The sequence below is a fragment of the Centroberyx affinis genome, unplaced genomic scaffold, assembly GCF_046629955.1.
Source record: "Centroberyx affinis isolate AG114_WGS23_722 - 3 ecotype Tasmania unplaced genomic scaffold, CSIRO-AGI_Caff_v1 ptg003690l_1, whole genome shotgun sequence".
Lineage (NCBI taxonomy): Eukaryota > Metazoa > Chordata > Actinopteri > Beryciformes > Berycidae > Centroberyx > Centroberyx affinis.
Genome location: NW_027281585.1, coordinates 81,099 through 99,975, shown reverse-complemented (window position 1 = coordinate 99,975; position 18,877 = coordinate 81,099). Strand labels below are relative to the sequence as shown.

General features: G+C 41.6%; 1 protein-coding gene across 1 annotated transcript; it reads right to left on the bottom strand.

Moving 5' to 3' along the window:
- Positions 1 to 558: 558 nt before the first annotated feature.
- On the bottom strand, positions 559 to 18,624 carry LOC139661992 (transmembrane protein 184B-like). Its single transcript, XM_071540591.1, has 9 exons — positions 18,161 to 18,624; positions 14,409 to 14,642; positions 10,338 to 10,503; positions 7,003 to 7,093; positions 6,760 to 6,835; positions 6,229 to 6,320; positions 5,280 to 5,449; positions 4,995 to 5,189; positions 559 to 3,351 (listed from the first exon to the last, which is right to left on the bottom strand). Exons 2-9 carry the CDS (start codon positions 14,640 to 14,642, stop codon positions 3,122 to 3,124), a joined length of 1,254 nt encoding a protein of 417 aa, XP_071396692.1. The 5' UTR covers positions 18,161 to 18,624; the 3' UTR covers positions 559 to 3,121.
- Between the last annotated feature and the right edge of the window lie 253 nt (positions 18,625 to 18,877).

The window sequence follows — 18,877 nt, the reverse complement described above, 5'->3', positions numbered from 1 at the left end:
GAGCCAGTCCGACTGGCTGGTGCTGCGACCCCACGCCCCTGAATATGCACTTTATTATTTCACTAAACACCAGGCCAAATGTAGTGCTGGAGGGCGGCCTGCGCAGACTTCATTCCAGGATTTTTATATGCGAATTGCTCTTTGTTTCCAAGTTCATATGCGATGTATTTCAGAGTTAAATCAAAGTCAAGAGAATTTGAGAATTTCACATGAAGGTAAATAACGCATTGACATCCTCTGGTGGTCGCTTTCATACTTTGTCTTGAGCAGCGATATTTGACATTAAACCTTTTCACTTTTTAGAAAAGTTATTATAAAATGCTTATAGAGTAACAAGGTGGTTACGTCAGTGGATAAATATATCGATTCCTGGTTTATAATAAACTGTAATCCATTAAGTCTAGCAATACAAGTAGAATCAATGTCCAATATCACAAAATATTGCTAATTTTATGAAGATTGACTGCAGAGCTGGTGGTATACAGTAATTTAACAAGTGGTGGAAGTTTGCTTTTAAACAAACAAAGAAAAAAATGTGTCCTTTTTCAAATTGTCTATTGTCTTTTATTTCCTTTTCAACACCAACAGAGACAAATATAGCATCAAAACCTAAGAGATAATATTACCAATATACAAATGAAGAAAAATTATAAAACAAAATAAAAAGAATGAGTCATGAAAATACAAAACAAAGCACTATCCCAACTCGAGTATTATAGTCATCATCATGAATGTTTCACAGCGCTTATTTAAACTCTATTTACAATATTCATTCCTTTCTGGTATAATATATTCAGCTTTGTTATTAAGATACAACTTTTAAATCACATAATATCAAAAGTATCATTTGATAGTGTGTCAAATCAAGACGCTTGAGGTTGATATGCCGTTACCTCAGGGGCAAAGTACAAATAAGGCATTGAATGTCACTCCTTTTCAACATCACCAAGCCAAACGTACATTTAGAACAAATTCAGTCAACCGCCGCTCTTCATTGAAGTACTGTTGTTGCTTGAAATTTAAGGGGTTCAGGGGTGAGAGAGATAAATGACTGATGTGTTGAGTAGTGTGTGTGTTTGTGTACAAGGGGGGTTGGATGGGATGTGGGGCAGGAAACCAACTTTTCCATCCACTGGCAGATTCCACAATTCAACAACCACTGTCACTATTCTATCAGTTTTAGATTAGAAAGGTGCTTGCACACTTTGCCTGTCAATGTATAGAGGGCACCCACTTATCAGCCCCAGATAACACCTTCCAGCATCAAAACAACCATGTGCACCTTCTACTGGCCACTGCTAAAAATGCATATTAAACATGAGTTGATAATAGTATGAACTATGACAGCCAAAGTGGTGAATGTGATCCTTTGGGTATGGATGTAGCATCATTCTCACCACCGGAGGATAACTGGCCTGGCTGAGGGTTTTGATTCACTTGAAGCTTTTGTCCGCTCCCCATCTTTCTACAACACATCATTCACTTGTCTGCAGCAGTGTGTTCCTATTGTACATCTTTCTGGCACAACCCTGGACCTACATGTATATTATATATAGCTATTGTACCTGGACATTATCTATATCACCTTGCCCTTACACTTATTTACATCTGCATATCAACTTTTGAAAGCCTGTGTCTATTCCAGATGTAAATGCAGTCAGATTTAAAGCCTTGTTTGTACTGTAATCTATTTGTCTGGCCTCATCTGTCTGCCATAGCCAACCATAGCCCAACTCACTCACTACCCTATTATAGCAGTGTCACCCATTATCAAGGGTGCCAGTAGAAGCAGGGCCTGATCTGTGCTGCACAATAATGCCCCAATTATGGGATTACAATCCACAGCACTGCAGAGCTGGGCCAGTGTCACTTCCTCAGTAATCTGTAATCTGCGTGGGCGTTGTCCGTCCATCAGTCCCACACTAAATCCTCTCTCCCACAGCTGTTCCCTCAGCGCTCCATAAACAACACTTAACATTGTGGGCAGAGCCCCAGTCAGGCAAACGGCCGGAGTCGCACTATTACCTATTACACTTGTTCATATGAACACACGAGAAAACAATAACACATAGTATACTTAAAACATCTCTGGAATAAACAGTTTTCCAACAGGCTAGTCTTAAATGAGTCGCACCTTTAAGGTCATAAAACGTTTAAATAAAAGAATTATTTGCGATAAAAACCATATATATTAAAATAAAGTCCAGCAATTCAAAGGCTCCTTAGTTTTGCCTGTCAATAAAATCAAATCTGAATCTTAAAATCGGTGTGTCTTGCAGACTGGGGGTGGGGGGTGGGGCGTGGCTCCCTGTATTTGGCAATGTTTCAGTAAGAGGCAGACTTGGCAGAGGGGTGAGGAGGAGTACGAGTTAACATTTGATTAAAAAATGAAAGAATGAAGGATAATATGCGTTTCAGCTGAAGATGGCACTTGCTTGCTCTAGCATTATAATGTATCTATGTGTCATAAATTGCTGTGGTGTTTCAAGCGCAGTATAAAAGGTGCTATACGCAGGCACATGTTTATTTGTACTGAGTCATATTCACGGGTGCGTGTAGATACTGTATTTTCTATGAGCGATGACCTATATGAAGTCAGTGAATTACTAAGTGTATCAGCACATGAGCAGTGAAAGTACATGGTACACAACGCAATGCGACTACTTATGTACCGTATACCAATGCAATGAATCAACCTAAATGCAAGTCAATGAAAACTCTTGAAAAGTTCATGAACCCAATGTCTGCACTGTCAACTCCTCTACTCCCTAACCATAGCAGCTACAACTACTCCATCCTCTCCATGCTCCCTCTTTCCTAGTTCACCAATTTATCCCCTTTTCCTCTCTTTCCTCATAAAAACAATCCATCCCTTCCTACCCTCTGTTCTCCAGTGGAACGTCTCAGAACATATTTCACAAATCTGACATGAATTTGATCTTCTTATTGTTGTCTAAACATGAAAAAAAAACCTCATAGAATCTGATTTGCTCTGTTTAGGTAGCAACAAAAAGATCTGATTTGTGTCACATAGCTGATAAAAATCCAATGTGGGCTTCGAGAGTAAATCCAGCCTCTGTGTCAGTGTGTGTGTGTGTGTGTGTGTGAGAGTGTGTGAGTCTCAGAACTCGTCATCGGAGCTGAGCAGCAGGGTCTTTTCGTTGTCGCCCCGGGTGCTGAGGTTACTGTGGCTGCGGGACAGCGGCGGGCCCCCGCACTGCTCCAGGGTGGACTGCTGGGTGTACTGCTGATAGGCCGGGGAGAAGTTGTGGATGGCGTCCTGGACCATGTCGCCAGGGTTCATGGTCTCCTTCAGGCTGCTGGAGATGCTCTTCATGGGGGCACAGCGACCTGCAGGAGGGAGTGGAACATTAGCGACAAAACACTGGGCATGATGGGAGGGGAGGGAGGGATGAGGGGAGGGGGAGAGAGTGTGAGAGAGAGATGGAGTGCGAGAGAGTGAATGAGGAAGTGTGAGAGAAAGGCAGAAGCGATGTTTCCCATCCGACTGATGGGTGAATTTTTCAAAAAGTTTTAAAATGTCACAAAAAAAAAAAAAAGAAAAAAAAAAGAAAATTAGATTAGTTTCCATCAGCTGGATTGAAGAGAATAAATCGGCTTTGTGAATGTTTAAAAAACACATCCACAAGAAAAATGTCTTTCAAGAATTGATTAGTATTGGGCAAGTTGTTATTGTTCTTTAGTGTCAGCTAATGTTAAACATACTTCATGCTTTCATCCCAAGAAAAAAACAAGGAAATGCACTTGGCAATATTCTAATGCACCAACTAATGGCCATACAGCCACAATAGCAACAGCGAGTACAATATTTCTTAGAAGTCATGATGGACAGATTTTTTACAGGCAACTTTTCAGAACATCCAAATCCACTTTTGAACTGCTGCGCGATAAAATAGAACCATTGGCTAATCATGCCAAGCCTAAGAAACAAGTTTCCATCGCTTTTTATCATCTAATTTCTTTATCAACCAAAAATGTGAAATCTTAGGAAATTTTTCCATTTCCAATCAGCTTTTCTAATTCAATACCTCATAATTTGCAAAAATAAAACCCTTTTGGATGGAAACTCAGCTAGAGAGAGACCATGTGTGAGAGAGACAGAGAGGGAGGGAGGGAGAGAGGATGACAGGAGGAGGCCATTGAGCCTGGGTGGGAACACAGAGTAAACAAAATGGTGCCCACACAAACTGAAGAGCAAAATGTTCACAGCCTGCATTCACTGACTGCAAAATAAACATCATGAAACAAAACAACATGAAAGCGGTACCGTACACCCATGATTATTAATTTAAAATGTATACACCTATTTTATGGGGAACTGAATGTCATACTGAAACAGAACTCACAGACGATGTTAAAGTGATGACGTTTAACCACAATCAAACACAAAGAAGCAAACAAAAAGCACTGTAACAAAGGAGCAAACATAAAGCACTGTGGCAGAGACAGACTGAATACAGCTAACATCAGACCTACCGTACTGTCCATAGATAGGAAATGAGCCTTTTAGTGCAGCACAGCGAAGGGGAGAGGAAAGAGGAGAAAAGGGAGACAAAGAGAGACAAAACAGAGACAAAGAACACAGGAAAATCAAGATGAAAATGGCGGAACGCAGGAAAACAGAGAAGAAGAAAAGATAAAGATCCAAAATATATTCAGAGGGTGCAACAGTGGAGTTTGAAAGATAGGAGTGAAAGTATCAAGGGAGAGGAAAAAAGAGTGAGAACAGGTCAGTTCTGACAGACTACAGAAATCAGACAGTATCTTGAACGCTGAACATGGATTCTCCAAACTAATGTTTCTAGCTAGATCAGACAAACAGATAATTCAATTATACTACACACCATGATAACTTAACAGCTCTCTTTCTCATTATCTATGCATTTTGCTCTGCTTTTCCACCCTCAAACCCAGCTTAATTACCACAAACCCCCACACACACACCTGCACACACACCCACACACTCCCCTTACCATAAGAGTCCAGCCTTTTGTCCATGTAGACTTTGTAGGTGAAGGCATGGCGCAAAGCCACAGCAGCAAAGAACATCTCAATGCAGATGATGAAGTTTTGGTAACCAGCGGCGACCGTGCCCTCGCCCACAGAGACCTCAGCAGAGCTGATCTGAGGGATGGCCCCGCACTTCTCCAGGATGGCCAGCAGCATTCCTACGTGAGACACAGAGAGACACACTGAATAAGCATGCGTGCTGGTGTGTGTGTCTGTGTGTAGGGAAGTGCAGAATGTGGTCTTCCTACCCTGCCAGAAAGAGAGGAAGATGACCGACTTGACCATGAAGAACTTGAGAACGGGGCTGTAGGGGACGAGCAGGTCGCGTGTGGCAAAGTAGAAGAGGAAGAGAGCGTACAGCGACAGGCTGACGGAGATGTTGTAGATAATGGTCACATACAGGTAGCCACTGGCCACACTGGAGGAGGGAGGGAGAGACAAGAGGAGAGAGAGACACAGTATGCTTTAGAATCTAGAGCCATACATATCAAGCATCAAAGAGGGAATGCTGATCTACAATTAGATGAAGATGCACAAGACAATTTCACGCCAGTGGCCCCAAATGGCAGCTAGAGGTACCAGTTTAAAATTTAAGGACTTCAATACCTATAAATCATGTAACATGATGTCAGTAACAAAAGAGAGTCCTGACATTGGTGAATCGTTGGTGCCGTCTAGGACATAATTTGTATTCACTCTCACATTTTGATTTGCTACTTCCTGTGTGCAGAGCAGATTCCCTTCCAGTGACCAAACCAGAATTCCGTTTGGGCAAATAGGGCCAATCTACAGCGTCTCAGTTACAGGGGAGGGACGGGCTTTGTTGCAGCCCCAGTAATCTTGCCAAGTGCAGCTTTAGGCCATCTAGTTCATAATTAAAAGGATGGTCAATTGGACCTTAGAGCAGCACTCTGTCTGATGGGTTTTGTTTAATGCTCAGTTTTCAGATACATGAATTAAAAACTGCATGTGAGAGATAAAAAGAGACTTGAATTTGTATCTTTTGAAAATCAACAACGAGGAGAAATACAAATTCCCTGAACATGGTCAGGATATATTGTCGCCTGAAAAACCCTTTGGCTGAGGTCAGTCGGGGTCTAACATGCTGTGACACAACACAGCAGTCAGAGGGAAGGGCCGCTCAGGGAGGCATCCATGCTGTGAATGACAGAGTGGGTACGTTGTCTGCAAACATACTTGAAGTCTCCGTCTCTGTACTTCCCAAAGGCCTGCAGAATGACGGTGATCACGGCCATCAGGGGCTTCACCACACAGAACTGGAGAGTCGCCTGAGGAAGCAAGAGGGAGCAAGAATGAGAGGAAGGGAAGTACGAATGAGGAAAAAAGAAGAGAGACAATGTGTCAGGAGAATTACCGGGCTAATATAAAGTGACTGTCCAGATGCAGTGATACTACACTGTCACTTTGTGTCACTCAAAAGTTACGATAGCCAAACTAAACAATTTATTACACATTTTTTAAATCAAGCACAAAGTTTCCATCCAAGACCACATTTTAAACAACAGGGTACCACAAGAAAATTGCTAAGAGAAACAGTGATGTAGTATCTATAAAAATTTGGTGGGTCTTAAGTGGAGAGAGTTGTTCCCTATCCTTCTTAGAGCACACACATTAAAACTTAGCTGGGACAGCAGCTTTGGTGCTTAATTATTTAAAGAAATGTTATTGTCAATGACAATGTGTATGAGACAAGAAGACGATTTGTACCTGTTTGCAAAACCTGAGGAAACCAATGGAGTACGTCCTGCCCCATAGACAACAGGTCCCATACACACAGCTTGACCTGGAGTGAAGTGCAGGTTCATACAGGTCAAAACAGATGACAATGAGGCATGTACGCATGCTATTTGAAATGAAATGAATGCATTGATTGATATATGTCAGATCACATTCGAAAGAGAGAGAGAGAATGGAAGATTGAAAGAGAGGAAGAGAGCGAACAGGACTTACTCAATAGGTTTCCCTCTGATCTCAGCCATGATGGCGCTCTCTCCTCCCAGGTACTCATAACACAGACTGAGGAAGTTGTAGATGACAAAGGCTGCAGACCGAGAGACACACATAGTCAAAAGGTTAATGATTTTTCAGGGCAACCATTTGTGACTGCAAATTGACTCCCAGACCTAAGTAAAATAGCAGTAAATATTTTAAATTATGTATATGAGGAGTGCTTGATGGGTTAGAAAATGAGTAGGAGTCCCTGAATGTCTTAGCAGTGTAGCACTTTATGGGGAGGGCGTCCTGAAGATATCTATATCCAACCTAACAGAGGAATTCAAATGGACGTTAGACTGGAGGTGACCCTAAAAGACTCTAAAGACACAACAGTAAGAAGCATAAGCGCTAGCTTACCCTAGCGATTGGGCGAAAGTGGAGCTGTTAAGAAGCAGTTCAGTGAGCAAAATCAACTTTTAGACACATGGATAGCGTAGGGCAACTGCAACAAGGTTGTGGAGGCCTTGGTCTTGGCTCAAGTAAATTGTCACGGATCAAAGCTGTACTAATGGAAAAGAGGAAGCTGGTAGTGCAGCAACTACATAGCCAGGAGGATGTGGCAAGGTGTGCCAGAGCAGTTTCTCAAGCTAAGCAGGGACAATGGATCAACTGGGAAAGTGTAGAAAGGAAGAAACTTAATTGGAAAGAACTTGGAAATTGGAGTCTAGGATTGGATTCATTATTGAAGCAACCTGTGAACTGTCATTATCATACCAAAACCTCAACCAATAGCTAGGTGAAGTCCCCCCATGCATACTGTGTTCAGAACTTAGCATCCTATGTGGCATAACCATGTGTTAAAGTTCTTGGCAGCAAAAATTAAACAAACACAATGAGAAGAGGAGAGAGAGCCCTAAACATCAAATTGACGTCATACATGAAGGTGAGTAAATCAAGAAAGATTTATTATTGCATTGGCACAAGTGAGGGCAGTAAGGGGATCTTTGGCATTGGGAAATGCAAGCTAAAAGAAGAAGCAGCTGAAAAGATCAGTTGGGGTCACAATATGGAACTGTTTCCCATGACCAAGACAGGAGTTATACTGTACATCATATGATGGCATGGCTACAGTGGCAGGAGTGGGCAGTCATACACCGTTGTCAACTCTTGGTATAATTGCCATAATTAAGCTTATGGTTTGCTAATACAGTTTTGTTCTTGAACTGCTGAGCTGGCCATTTCAAGCCAGAACGGTAAGCCATCTCCATCAGCGAGCTTAGAAATGACTGGGTAAGGATGTGAATTAGGCTTAACCCTAAGCATAATTACAGGGCATGGTTCTCCAGTGTTGAGAGCGGGTGTGGAGGGGAGTGGTGAATGCCTGAACTCACTGTGGAGCCTTCATGGGCTCAATATCATGTCAGGGGCCTAATTCAACGACACACCTGTACAGTGACAATGACATACCTGCTCTCACCCCTTTTCCTCCAACATTCAAGCCCTACATAATACTACCCGATTAGCAGAAGGGGGGGATAGTTACATCATATCCTATATATTGGTAAATGTCTTATCAGCTATTGTGTTAACTGTATTGTCACAATGCTGTTAAGTAACATGCAATTTAAATAAACCTGACTTGACCAGACCCTGATCCCAGTAATTGGTGTCCCTGACTAGGTAATGTGTTTTCATCTGCTGTCCCAGGTGTTCTCAGGTTTAATTTAAGGGTAGCTGTGGAGGCCGACAGATACCAGCTCCCCACTGCCTCAACTCTCTTTACTGTTTGGGTTGGCTGAGATGAAGGCCAAATCTGTGATTGTAGTACTGCAACCCCTGCAAAAACACATTCACCCAAACACTGGCTTTGGGAATGTAATGTATTGAACATATTTTTTCAATCTGAAATGTATTGTCTTTATACCTGTATACCTGTATTTTGAGGGTGTAAAAGGTTCATTTGCAATTTTGTTTTTAATCTTTGCGATTGCAAATATTGGAAATATTTTGAGTTGTGAGCTTCTTAAAAATGTATATTCCATTTATAAGTGAAACGCTTCAAGAACATTGAACATACCTAAAATTCTGATGGTTAAATTAATTCTGGATGGTATCATAAACAATTATCTAAAACATAGAATGCAAGAGTGTGTGCATTTTTAGAATATGGATCCTTGATTGGGGACACCACGCCTCCATGTCTCCATTATGTCTCCAAGACTCTTATGCAATACAAGGTCATCATGAACAATAACTGCTACTTTAATTCTACCATTCAGTCATTGCATAATACATAGTGAGTTACAGTATGTGCAGTCTGTTGACAGAGGAACACAGATGCTGTCCTAATGGCAGCTCACTGAGAGACCGTGTGTGTGTTCATTCATGCACTGACGCACACAATGTCTGTTTCTCTGTATACTGTACACCGACTGTGCTGTGTGCACATTTTGCCCACAGTGGATGGCACATTAATTAATGCCTGTTATGTCTATGTGCTGTACAACTGGATGCACAGCAGTGGTGAAGTCTCCTGTCTGTCTCTATATTTAGAAAGACGGAGCCCTGGGGCCACAGCTGTTGCCCGACCCTGCCATCCCTTGGCCCGTGCACCATGTGCCAGGCAGGGGGAACCTACTGTGTACAGACTGACCAAGCTGTCGGCTTCCACTGCTCTCTACCTCTACCTTCCCATGCAGCCTTGCACACACATTGATATAAATGTGCGTACAAACCTGCACAGAGGCAGGCATGTATCCTCATTAAGGCATGCATGTGATGATACTGGAATGTATACTGGATGATACTGCCAACATACAGTATATAATAACCAATTTTACTGCACACAATATGTTATGTAACTCCTGGGTTGATTTATGCTCAAATTCCTGTGGCAGTAGATGCACCACAGGCCGGTAGGATACAGAACAAGCTGACAATTTATCTGTTCACGAGCGAGCGGCTACTGAAACTCTTCTCAAGGCTTTGCTCGTTTTCATACAGTTGCTAGGAAACAGGTTTCCCCTCCCCAGCAATCCCAACAGGCCTTGGAAACAAGAGAACAAAGATGGCTGCCTTCATAAATGAAGACACTGCAAAGGCCATCTGCCACTGGGGGAATCACAACACATAAATTCTCACACCCTCAATTCTACTGGGAGTCAAAAGGCACATGCTGGAACACACAACTTTCACTCCAACGGCCTTGGTGAAAATTGCGTACGGTGTGTGTGCCAAATAATCTTTAATGGCAGCACATTCACCAGCCTGCATACACGGTACAGTAGCAGGTGTATGAAAGAAGGTACTACTTTACCAGTTCAGTGTACCGTGCCCCTCTGTCCGCTCACCTTCGTAGCAGTCTCGGACCGTGTCGAAGTAGACATAGTACTCCTCATTGGTGAAGAAGAGAAGGCTGAGCCAGGAGTCAAAGGCGTAGATGGGGACTATGAAGAGGATCCTCACTATGTGCCTCTGTTCATTTGGAGAGCTGTAGTAACGCAGGTGCATGTAGATCTGAAAAGATGGGAGAAGGGAGAAAGGTACATCAGAGCTTTCTAAAGACAGTACATAAAAATCGGTGTGTAATTTAATCGTGACTTTAGTGCAAAAATGAGTCACTCCCCGAGCCTAAAATGGAGGCAAGACTAAAATCAGATCTGCTGCCCCATTGGCAATGAATATGTGACCAAATGTGTTGATACTGACTGAACCCAGAGTGATCTTTGGGGATATGGATACATCTTCTGGATCAGAAGTGTAATCACTACTACGACAAAGTTCAGACGGGTGTAAGAGCTCAAATTACCATTCTGTGAGTCTACAACTTCAGCCTTTCATATGCTGTTAATGGGGCAGCTCCAAAATAGTTTTGTGATGGCATCACAGATTGCATTAGACTGTTTAGATTCCAGCTTTGGGACAGAGCTGCTCATGCTCAGAAACACTGAGAGAACTGACTAACATCGCTGAAAAACTAGTGTGGGTTTTCCCTTTAAAATACCAAAACCTCTCTGTAAGATAAACAAAGGAAGAGAGACAGAGGAGGAGGAGGATGTTGGTACACATGCATATGTACATACACGCATGCGCATATGGACTTAAGTGTGTACTTGCACATACACACATAAAACACAAATGAATGTAGCTGATGTACATGGAGTAGACAAAGGCTAAAGAAGGAAAATGCTTTTTACAAAGCATCCATCAACTTCAGAGGATATAAAAAGTAACCTATTTTGTCGCACAGCACCAACTGTTATGCAACGTTAGTTACATATCCGTTCACAAGTGTTTGCCTTCTGAAACTAATCTCAAGGATTTGATCTTTTGCATAGTAGTTTTAGGGTGGATTAAAATACCAAAACTTCAGTCTGTAGTAGCCAGTGCTCTGTTCTTCGCGGTGGTGGCATCAAGGCGTGGAGGTCAGCAGTCTCAACAAGCAGTTAGTCTATGAATCAGTCTTTTCAACAGGTTTTTTTTTTCTAAAAGCCCGACAATGTCCAAACATCTTATAATATAAGCTGCGCTTGCCATAAAATAAATAATTATGTGTAGGTTAGGCTGTAGTCTATTTGGGACATCCAATCAAATGGTTAATGCGCCTTCCCCTTAAATAATATTTTTTATTAAGGATCAATGGTCGTTCTTAACGGATGTTTGCGCAAAATACTATGTTAATACGTGTAGACTATGAAAGATGTATCATGTTAGTTGCTGTTAGTTGTTGTTATCTAGATTGCGCTGGATCAGTGTATGCTAAAGCCACATGGTTTGTTTGTCTGCCTGGATCTTGCCATCTTGGCAAAGCTAATTAGCCAGCCAATACAGTTTTGTCATTTTTTTATTTGCAAATTAAATTAGAAAACTGTACAGTCATGTACCTGAACATGTTAAAAGACATACCATGCAAAATATAAATAAATTATAATAAAATAATAATAAAAACAAATGGAGGGTTGAACTATAGAAAGACAGACTGTTTGTGCTCAATAAATGTTACAATTTTTTCTAACAATATAGCCTATATTTTAAAAAAATCACATCTAATTTTTCCAAAGAAACAATATAAAAGCTGTCAACACAGTAATCCCAACACAACTCTCTTTTTCTAAACAATTAGGCAACAGCATAAATAGTTGTCCAGTAAAATTTATTGAACATATATAATTAATGTGATTATTAGGTCAACTTAAGGATTTTGGTGTTTGCAAAAGTAAGTGACAGCACTTCCACCGTTTTTGTAGAATGACCCAAGATCATTTTCTCAGCTACAGTGGTAAGCAAAACATTATAATGTCACAGAGAAGTTGACCTTTGAACTTTTGAATATAAAATGTCATCACTTCTTCATTTTATCCTATTAGACATTTGTGTGAAATTTTGTCATAATTAGCATATGAATTCTTGAGTTATGGCCAAAAACGTCTTTTGTGAGGTCACAGTGACCTTGACCTTTGACCTTAGACCACCAAATTCTTATCAGTTCATCCTTGAGTCAAAGTGGACGTTTGTGCCAGATGTAATGAAATTCCCTCCAGGCGTTCCTGAGATATCTCTTTCACGAGAATGGGATGGACGGACGTATGTAGGGACATATGGACAACCCGAAAACATAATGCCTCCGGCCACGGCTGTCGCCGGCGCAGAGGCATAAAAAGTGAGACAGGGGAAGATTAAGTGTTTGAATATTCATCAACTTCCTCTCTCTGAGACCACAGCTCAGTAAACGGTTGCTAAATGGGTTAGGTGAAACCATAGGCTGAAACTAATCGCTGTCTCATGAAATCTGTATACATTAAGTTCTAGTCTGTATGTTCAAGTCTGAATAAAGCAGGTATTTATTTGTCCAAGTAGGATCTCAGAGAGTAGTGTGTGTGTGTGTGTGTGTGTGTGTGTGTGTGTGTGTGTGTGTGTGTGTGTGCGCGTGTGTGTAAATACGTGCACGTTTGTGGCTCTGTTTTGGGTAATTGATTCTGTGTGTTTATCCCCCCTATTCAGACAGGCAGACAGCAGGAAGGAACTGGAGGGCCTTTGTCATCAGCACCTCTGCCGGCTCCATCCGGCTCCCTTCCACTTACACAATGCCCCACCTATCACCTTTCCTGGCATGTAAACAGACACACACCTTTGGTAAAATAACAAACAGTGGGTGATAGCGCACCGAGCGAGACGGTGCACTCCGCTCACAGGGCTTGTTGCTAGGCAACTCCACCCCCGCCCCCCACCCGTCCCCTGCTCTTTGCTGATGTCATAGTAGAGCCAGGAGCACCTGTTGCCAGAGCGACAGAGGGCTCATCTTTAACCCTTTATGTGTGAAGAGCGGCAGCAAACAATGGAAGAGGAATCATTAACTGGAGCCTTGAAGCACAATAATAGATCTCACTTATATAACAGGCGAGTGCTGAACTTCACTGTAACATGAGAACTGATACAAACAAGGCAAAGATACCTTGCTGAGCTTATCCGCACAAATCCACAAAACATCTCCATTCTCCAGAGATTTCAATTATTGGACTCTACTGATTATATAATTTTTCACATGTAGCTAAACCACATGACACACCACACTTTTTTTTCATAGCCTTGCCTCAGTAAATATACTCTAAACCTGGAGTATATATTTCTGTAGCCAAGAGACAGACAGCAGTGAAAGGTGAAGCCCTTTGAATTCTTGCCACAGTTCCTTTATGGCTCAGCAGCCTGAGGCGTCCCAGGCTGGGTGTGTTCCAGGCAGCGTAATCAACCTGAACTTGGCAGGCGTCCGGATGCAATCTGGAAGGAAATCTTTACATCCATCGTTTGTACTGTCTGGATCTGCAGTGTGATTTGAGGATGCCACAGTGCGACTCTACGGCAGGGGGCAAGAATGAAGCCATACTTACACTATTGGTAAACCTGCCTAAAAAGCTAGCATATTCCCTGCCAGGACCAGCTTTTGTACTTTATTAGGAGATGGGTAGACTACAGCAGGGATAGCAATAAACCTCCTTTATGATGGCTCATTTTACACAGAGACTAAATCTGCATCAGAAAAGCAAATGTCCTGGTGTAAGTGCTCTGTGTAAAGCTTGTGGTAAGTGGTGTGGTCAAGGCCTTATTCTCTTTTGTACGGCTTGCTGCCACTGGAAAAGCAGTGTGGGATGTGAAGTATATCATGGTTTAAAATAAAACAAATGTTTGTGGTACAAAGTGAGTGTTTATTTGCCAATATGTAATGCAAATGTATTATTTCATAGGTCAATAAAATTGCCCCTGAAGAGCACCAAAATGCCCCTACAAATAAAAAACAAAACAAAACAAGTTAATTTCATACCCTGGTACACACATTTATGTGTTTAACAGTTGTTTCAGTTGTAGGTTCAGTTGGTCTTTCTAACCACTAGACCATCTGCAGGCTCCTGATTTCAGATTCTCCTTACCTGGTGGCAGGTGATTAGAAGGGCTGTCCAAACGAAGAACCCTGATATAGTTTGGGCAGTAGAGGTCATGAGGAAAATGGGCTCATCAGGTGTGACCAGCGGGGCCTCCGGTACCCAGGAGGCGTTGGGCCCTTGAGGAGCCACGGTGGCTGGGGGCCCCGGAGCCAGGCCCACTGGAGAGTCATTGCCCAGCCTCTCTGACAGGGGTATGTCTCGCCGCCAAAGTTGACTCATCTGCATGAAGAGAGGGGATGGAGGATATAGAGAGGAATTTAGGGACTTTATCCAGTAATCAGTTATTAAATACAAACACATTTAACATCAGGAAAACACAAGGGAGTTCAGACATTTTAAATGTGTAGTAGACTACACTGAATGATAATCAGTCCTGAGAGATATTTTATGCAGGATCCCGGTGTTACAATGTTTCTAGGTTATGAAACCTAAATCAAACACTGTCATGGGGAGAAGCATACCAATCAGGCTTTGCAGAGTATAGGCCCTAAATCTCCAGAGAACATCCGCTGACAAACACAGGAACAAGAAAAACAGAATAAGATAGGGAGAAGAGCAAACTAGGACAGCATAAAATATATCCACAACAAAAGAGATTGTGTAGATAGACAGATGAAGCGTGATCAAAACACAGAGAGAATGAGTGAAGAGAGGAGGCATAAGGTAGGTGGGTGAGGAGAGGATGATTGAGGGTGGAAAAAACACACGCATACGCATACACACACACACACAGGAGGGAGGAACAGAGTGTGAATCACTCAAACACAGCAAATCAGCGTGACAGCCATGAGCTGAGGGCTGCTGACCCAAATTCTCCTCTTCTCTTTCTCTGTGTTTTGCTGAGGGCAGGAAGAAGTGCAGGGGAGCTGCAAATAGGCCTAGATACAAACAAATCCCTATAGATGGGAATGGGACACCTTGCCACATATCAGCATCAGTGTTTAGGCTGGACACAGACAACATACAGACATGTGGCCTGTGGCCTCGGGTAGAAAAACAGGAAAACCATAACATAGCCAAATATCCACGTCCAAATAGCCTACATATTCTTTGGTCCAGACAAGGTGATTAAATGGATAAAGATATTCTTAACAGTTCCAACCATCCCACAATTCTGTGTTTCATGCAGAAGTTGGCTGCTGTATGACACCAGAATCACCACTGGATAAAATGGCAGACACTGAGTCTGATATAGAAAACCTGATGTCAAAATAGAAGAAATTCAACATTCATGATAGTGTAACTATTTTGCCACTATTCAGTCATTTAAAAGTAACCTGTAAGACTTTCTCTCAATATATCACTGTCAACAAAATTGTGATAAACTTGAACACTACATATTCTAAAGTAGGGCTGCAACTAACGATTATTTTCATTGTCGATTAATCTGTCAATTATTTTCTTGATTAATCGATTAGTTGTTTGGTCTATAAAATGTCAGAAAATGGTGAAAAATGTCGATCAGTGTTTCCCAAAGCCCAAGATGACGTCCTCAAATGTCTTGTTTTGTCCACAACCCAAAGATATTTAGTTTACTGTCATAGAGGAGTAAACAAACCAGAAAATATTCACATTTAAGAAGCTGGAATCAGAGAATTTTGACTTATTTTTCTTAAAAAAATTACTCAAACCGATTATCAAGATAGTTGGCGATTAATTTAATAGTTGACAACTAATCAATTAATCGTTGCAGCTCTATTCTAAAGTCCCTTGAGTTGCTTTCTATAGGCATGTGTCATTGTTTCCCTCTCTGCTGTTTTTAATGCTTAACCTACCAGTCCCTATGAGGTGTTTAGACTTTGCAGGCAATTGAGCCAGTGGCATCCACATCCATCTTTTCACTTGTCTTGATCAAATATTTGCATAAACAGGGTCTTTGCAAGTTCCATCAAGTTAAATCAAAGGCCTTTTAAGACCTTTTGAATTCTAGTTAGAATGAAATATAAGCCCAATTTGCCACCAAAACTAACATGATAGTGAAAAAAACAACTGCAGTCCATGTAGTGTGTAGCATGACTTGGCTGATTTCTCACAACAGCACACCAAGAAACAGCAACATTTTTTAGATGGCTAAAACTTAATTTAAGACTTAAGGCCTGTAGCAGTACTGAAGGCCTTGAATTTAGATGTCATATAAGAAAAACAAACAATATAGGCCTTTACTGTGCTCAAGTTTAAAAGTTGCATTCCACCAAAAATAAAGCAAATTCATATATAGTATATTTAATACCAGCAAGAGGAACAGCAGACGTTTCAGCATCGAACTTTCATCAATTAAGACTTTTTTCAGGACCTGATAAATTTCCCATATCACTCTCAAATATCAGATGATCAGGTCGGTCTCATGAATTGGTCTAAATCATCACCAGAGACAAACTAGGTAAAGTAGGGTGTTCATAGATTGATAAGAAGTTAACATGAGACAAGCGGTGCCTCACATAATGATGATGCAGCACTGATTTGGACTAAAGGAAACAAGACAGACCAAACTAGCTTATAAACAGGAGAGCTGGCAACATCAAAAGCAGCCAGCAAGATGCTCCACACACCACCACCTTTATGATCAAACCATCAAAGATCACTGGGTACAGTCATCTCTAACAACGTCATCCTCTTGGTCCATCGTCTCCCTTCCAGGGAGGCGATGGACCTAATCTAATCATTCAGAGTGAAAACTGATTTCACAATGACTTTCAGTCCCCCCATGCATCAGCTAAATATAGGGTGATGCTGGCTGTGGTCATGGATGACTCACACTGCTTGCCAAAGCCTCAATCAGCTTGTAGTGTTGCAGTACCTTGGAACACATCTGAGCGGCAGGCAAACAACTGCCTACCCAAGGAACTGTGGGGACATTATTTTAGGACGACAGAAAAGCAAACTTTACGCAAATTGAGGCGGTTTGGATTGTTTTCTGAAAAAAGTATCCAATGTCATCTAGATATCCTAAATCAACTACTGATTTCCACATTACTGCATTCTTTGATTTGGTGTTCAAGTTGAAAGCAGGACTAATGTAGCCTGAAGATGGATGTATTACTTCTTCATTTAAACCATGAATTAGTTAAAGGAGGTTGTCATATAAATGATTATTGAAAAATAACCTATCTAGCTATCAACTGAGAAACAGTAATATAGACTCATGTAAGACTAAGAAGGACTATGCTCACTATATGCTCACTGTATGCACACTACAAATACCAACATGAAACTACAACTGGTTCTCAGTGAGCCAGGCAGTTTCATAGTCAACAGACAGAGGCAACTCATCAGTCCTGCTGACTGCACCCGAGGGTGGGTTTCAAAACATCTATTGTACTTTGACCTAAATCCTAACAGCAGGTTTTTTGACATGCCCTCATAAGTCCTTTGGCTAGGAGAGCTGCAACATAAAGAATCATTCGGCCATGCAGACTGTGTTCAATCAGAAGCACTAAAAGCAATATAGCTATTTAATGGGAACCACAAGTATTTTTTACTGCTCTAACTGTATTAACAAATCGGACACAGGATGAACTAGAGTTTCCTATGAAGGCTCACCAGCATCCGCCTTGCTGCGCTACATTTTTATAAAAACGCAGGCATCAAACGAAATTCAACAGCAACAATTACTATAACTTGATCACTGCATGAATATTATATATTGAAAATTATCTGTACAAGAAAAAAAATATGGCAAAACGAAGAATGGTGGCTAATGTACGCACATCATGACTCCATCCTGCTGTTTTGCTTACCTCCACTGCAGTTGTTTGATTTGCACGGGCTGCGGTTGTTTGAATCCAAGCATCAATTTAGCTGATCAGCTAATGTCGATTGCAAACCCGTGAGTATTAAAAGTTAATAATTAAACCAAGAGCTAACATTCAAACAGTCGCGAGTTAACTAAATCTATTCACTGCATATCTGTTAGCACCTAGAAAAGCTTGCCTGTTTTTTTTGTCAAGCTGGCAAGTGTCGCCAGTTGAGCGTTAACTACACCGAGCGCTACTCTGTGCTAGCAAATGTTAGCCACCTAGCTTGGCGTTAGCTTGCTGTTGCTGCTGCTCCTTCTCGTAAAGTCAAAAGAAGGCAAGATAAGAGAACACACATTTAAAAGGGAGCAACTGGTCTACTCCGCTGAAAAACATTAAAAAAAAATATATCTGGAAACTGTTGATATTATCTTGACATTTTCCCATCCACATCTAATCAACTAGGTACCGTTATTTCATCCACATCACCATCGGCAACTCATCATGGTACTAACAGCACAGCAGCCAGCCAAACTCCCAATATTCTGTTTTGCGCATGCGCAGTGCTTCGCTTTCTTCTTACAGCGGTGTCTTTCCCATGGAAAATGATGTAACTTGGCTGCCAGCTGGCCTGCGCTGCATGTGCCATTGTTGTGCCCCCCACCCCCTTTACACACACACTCTCTCTCTCTCTCTGTCCCTCTCTCTCTCCCCCATATG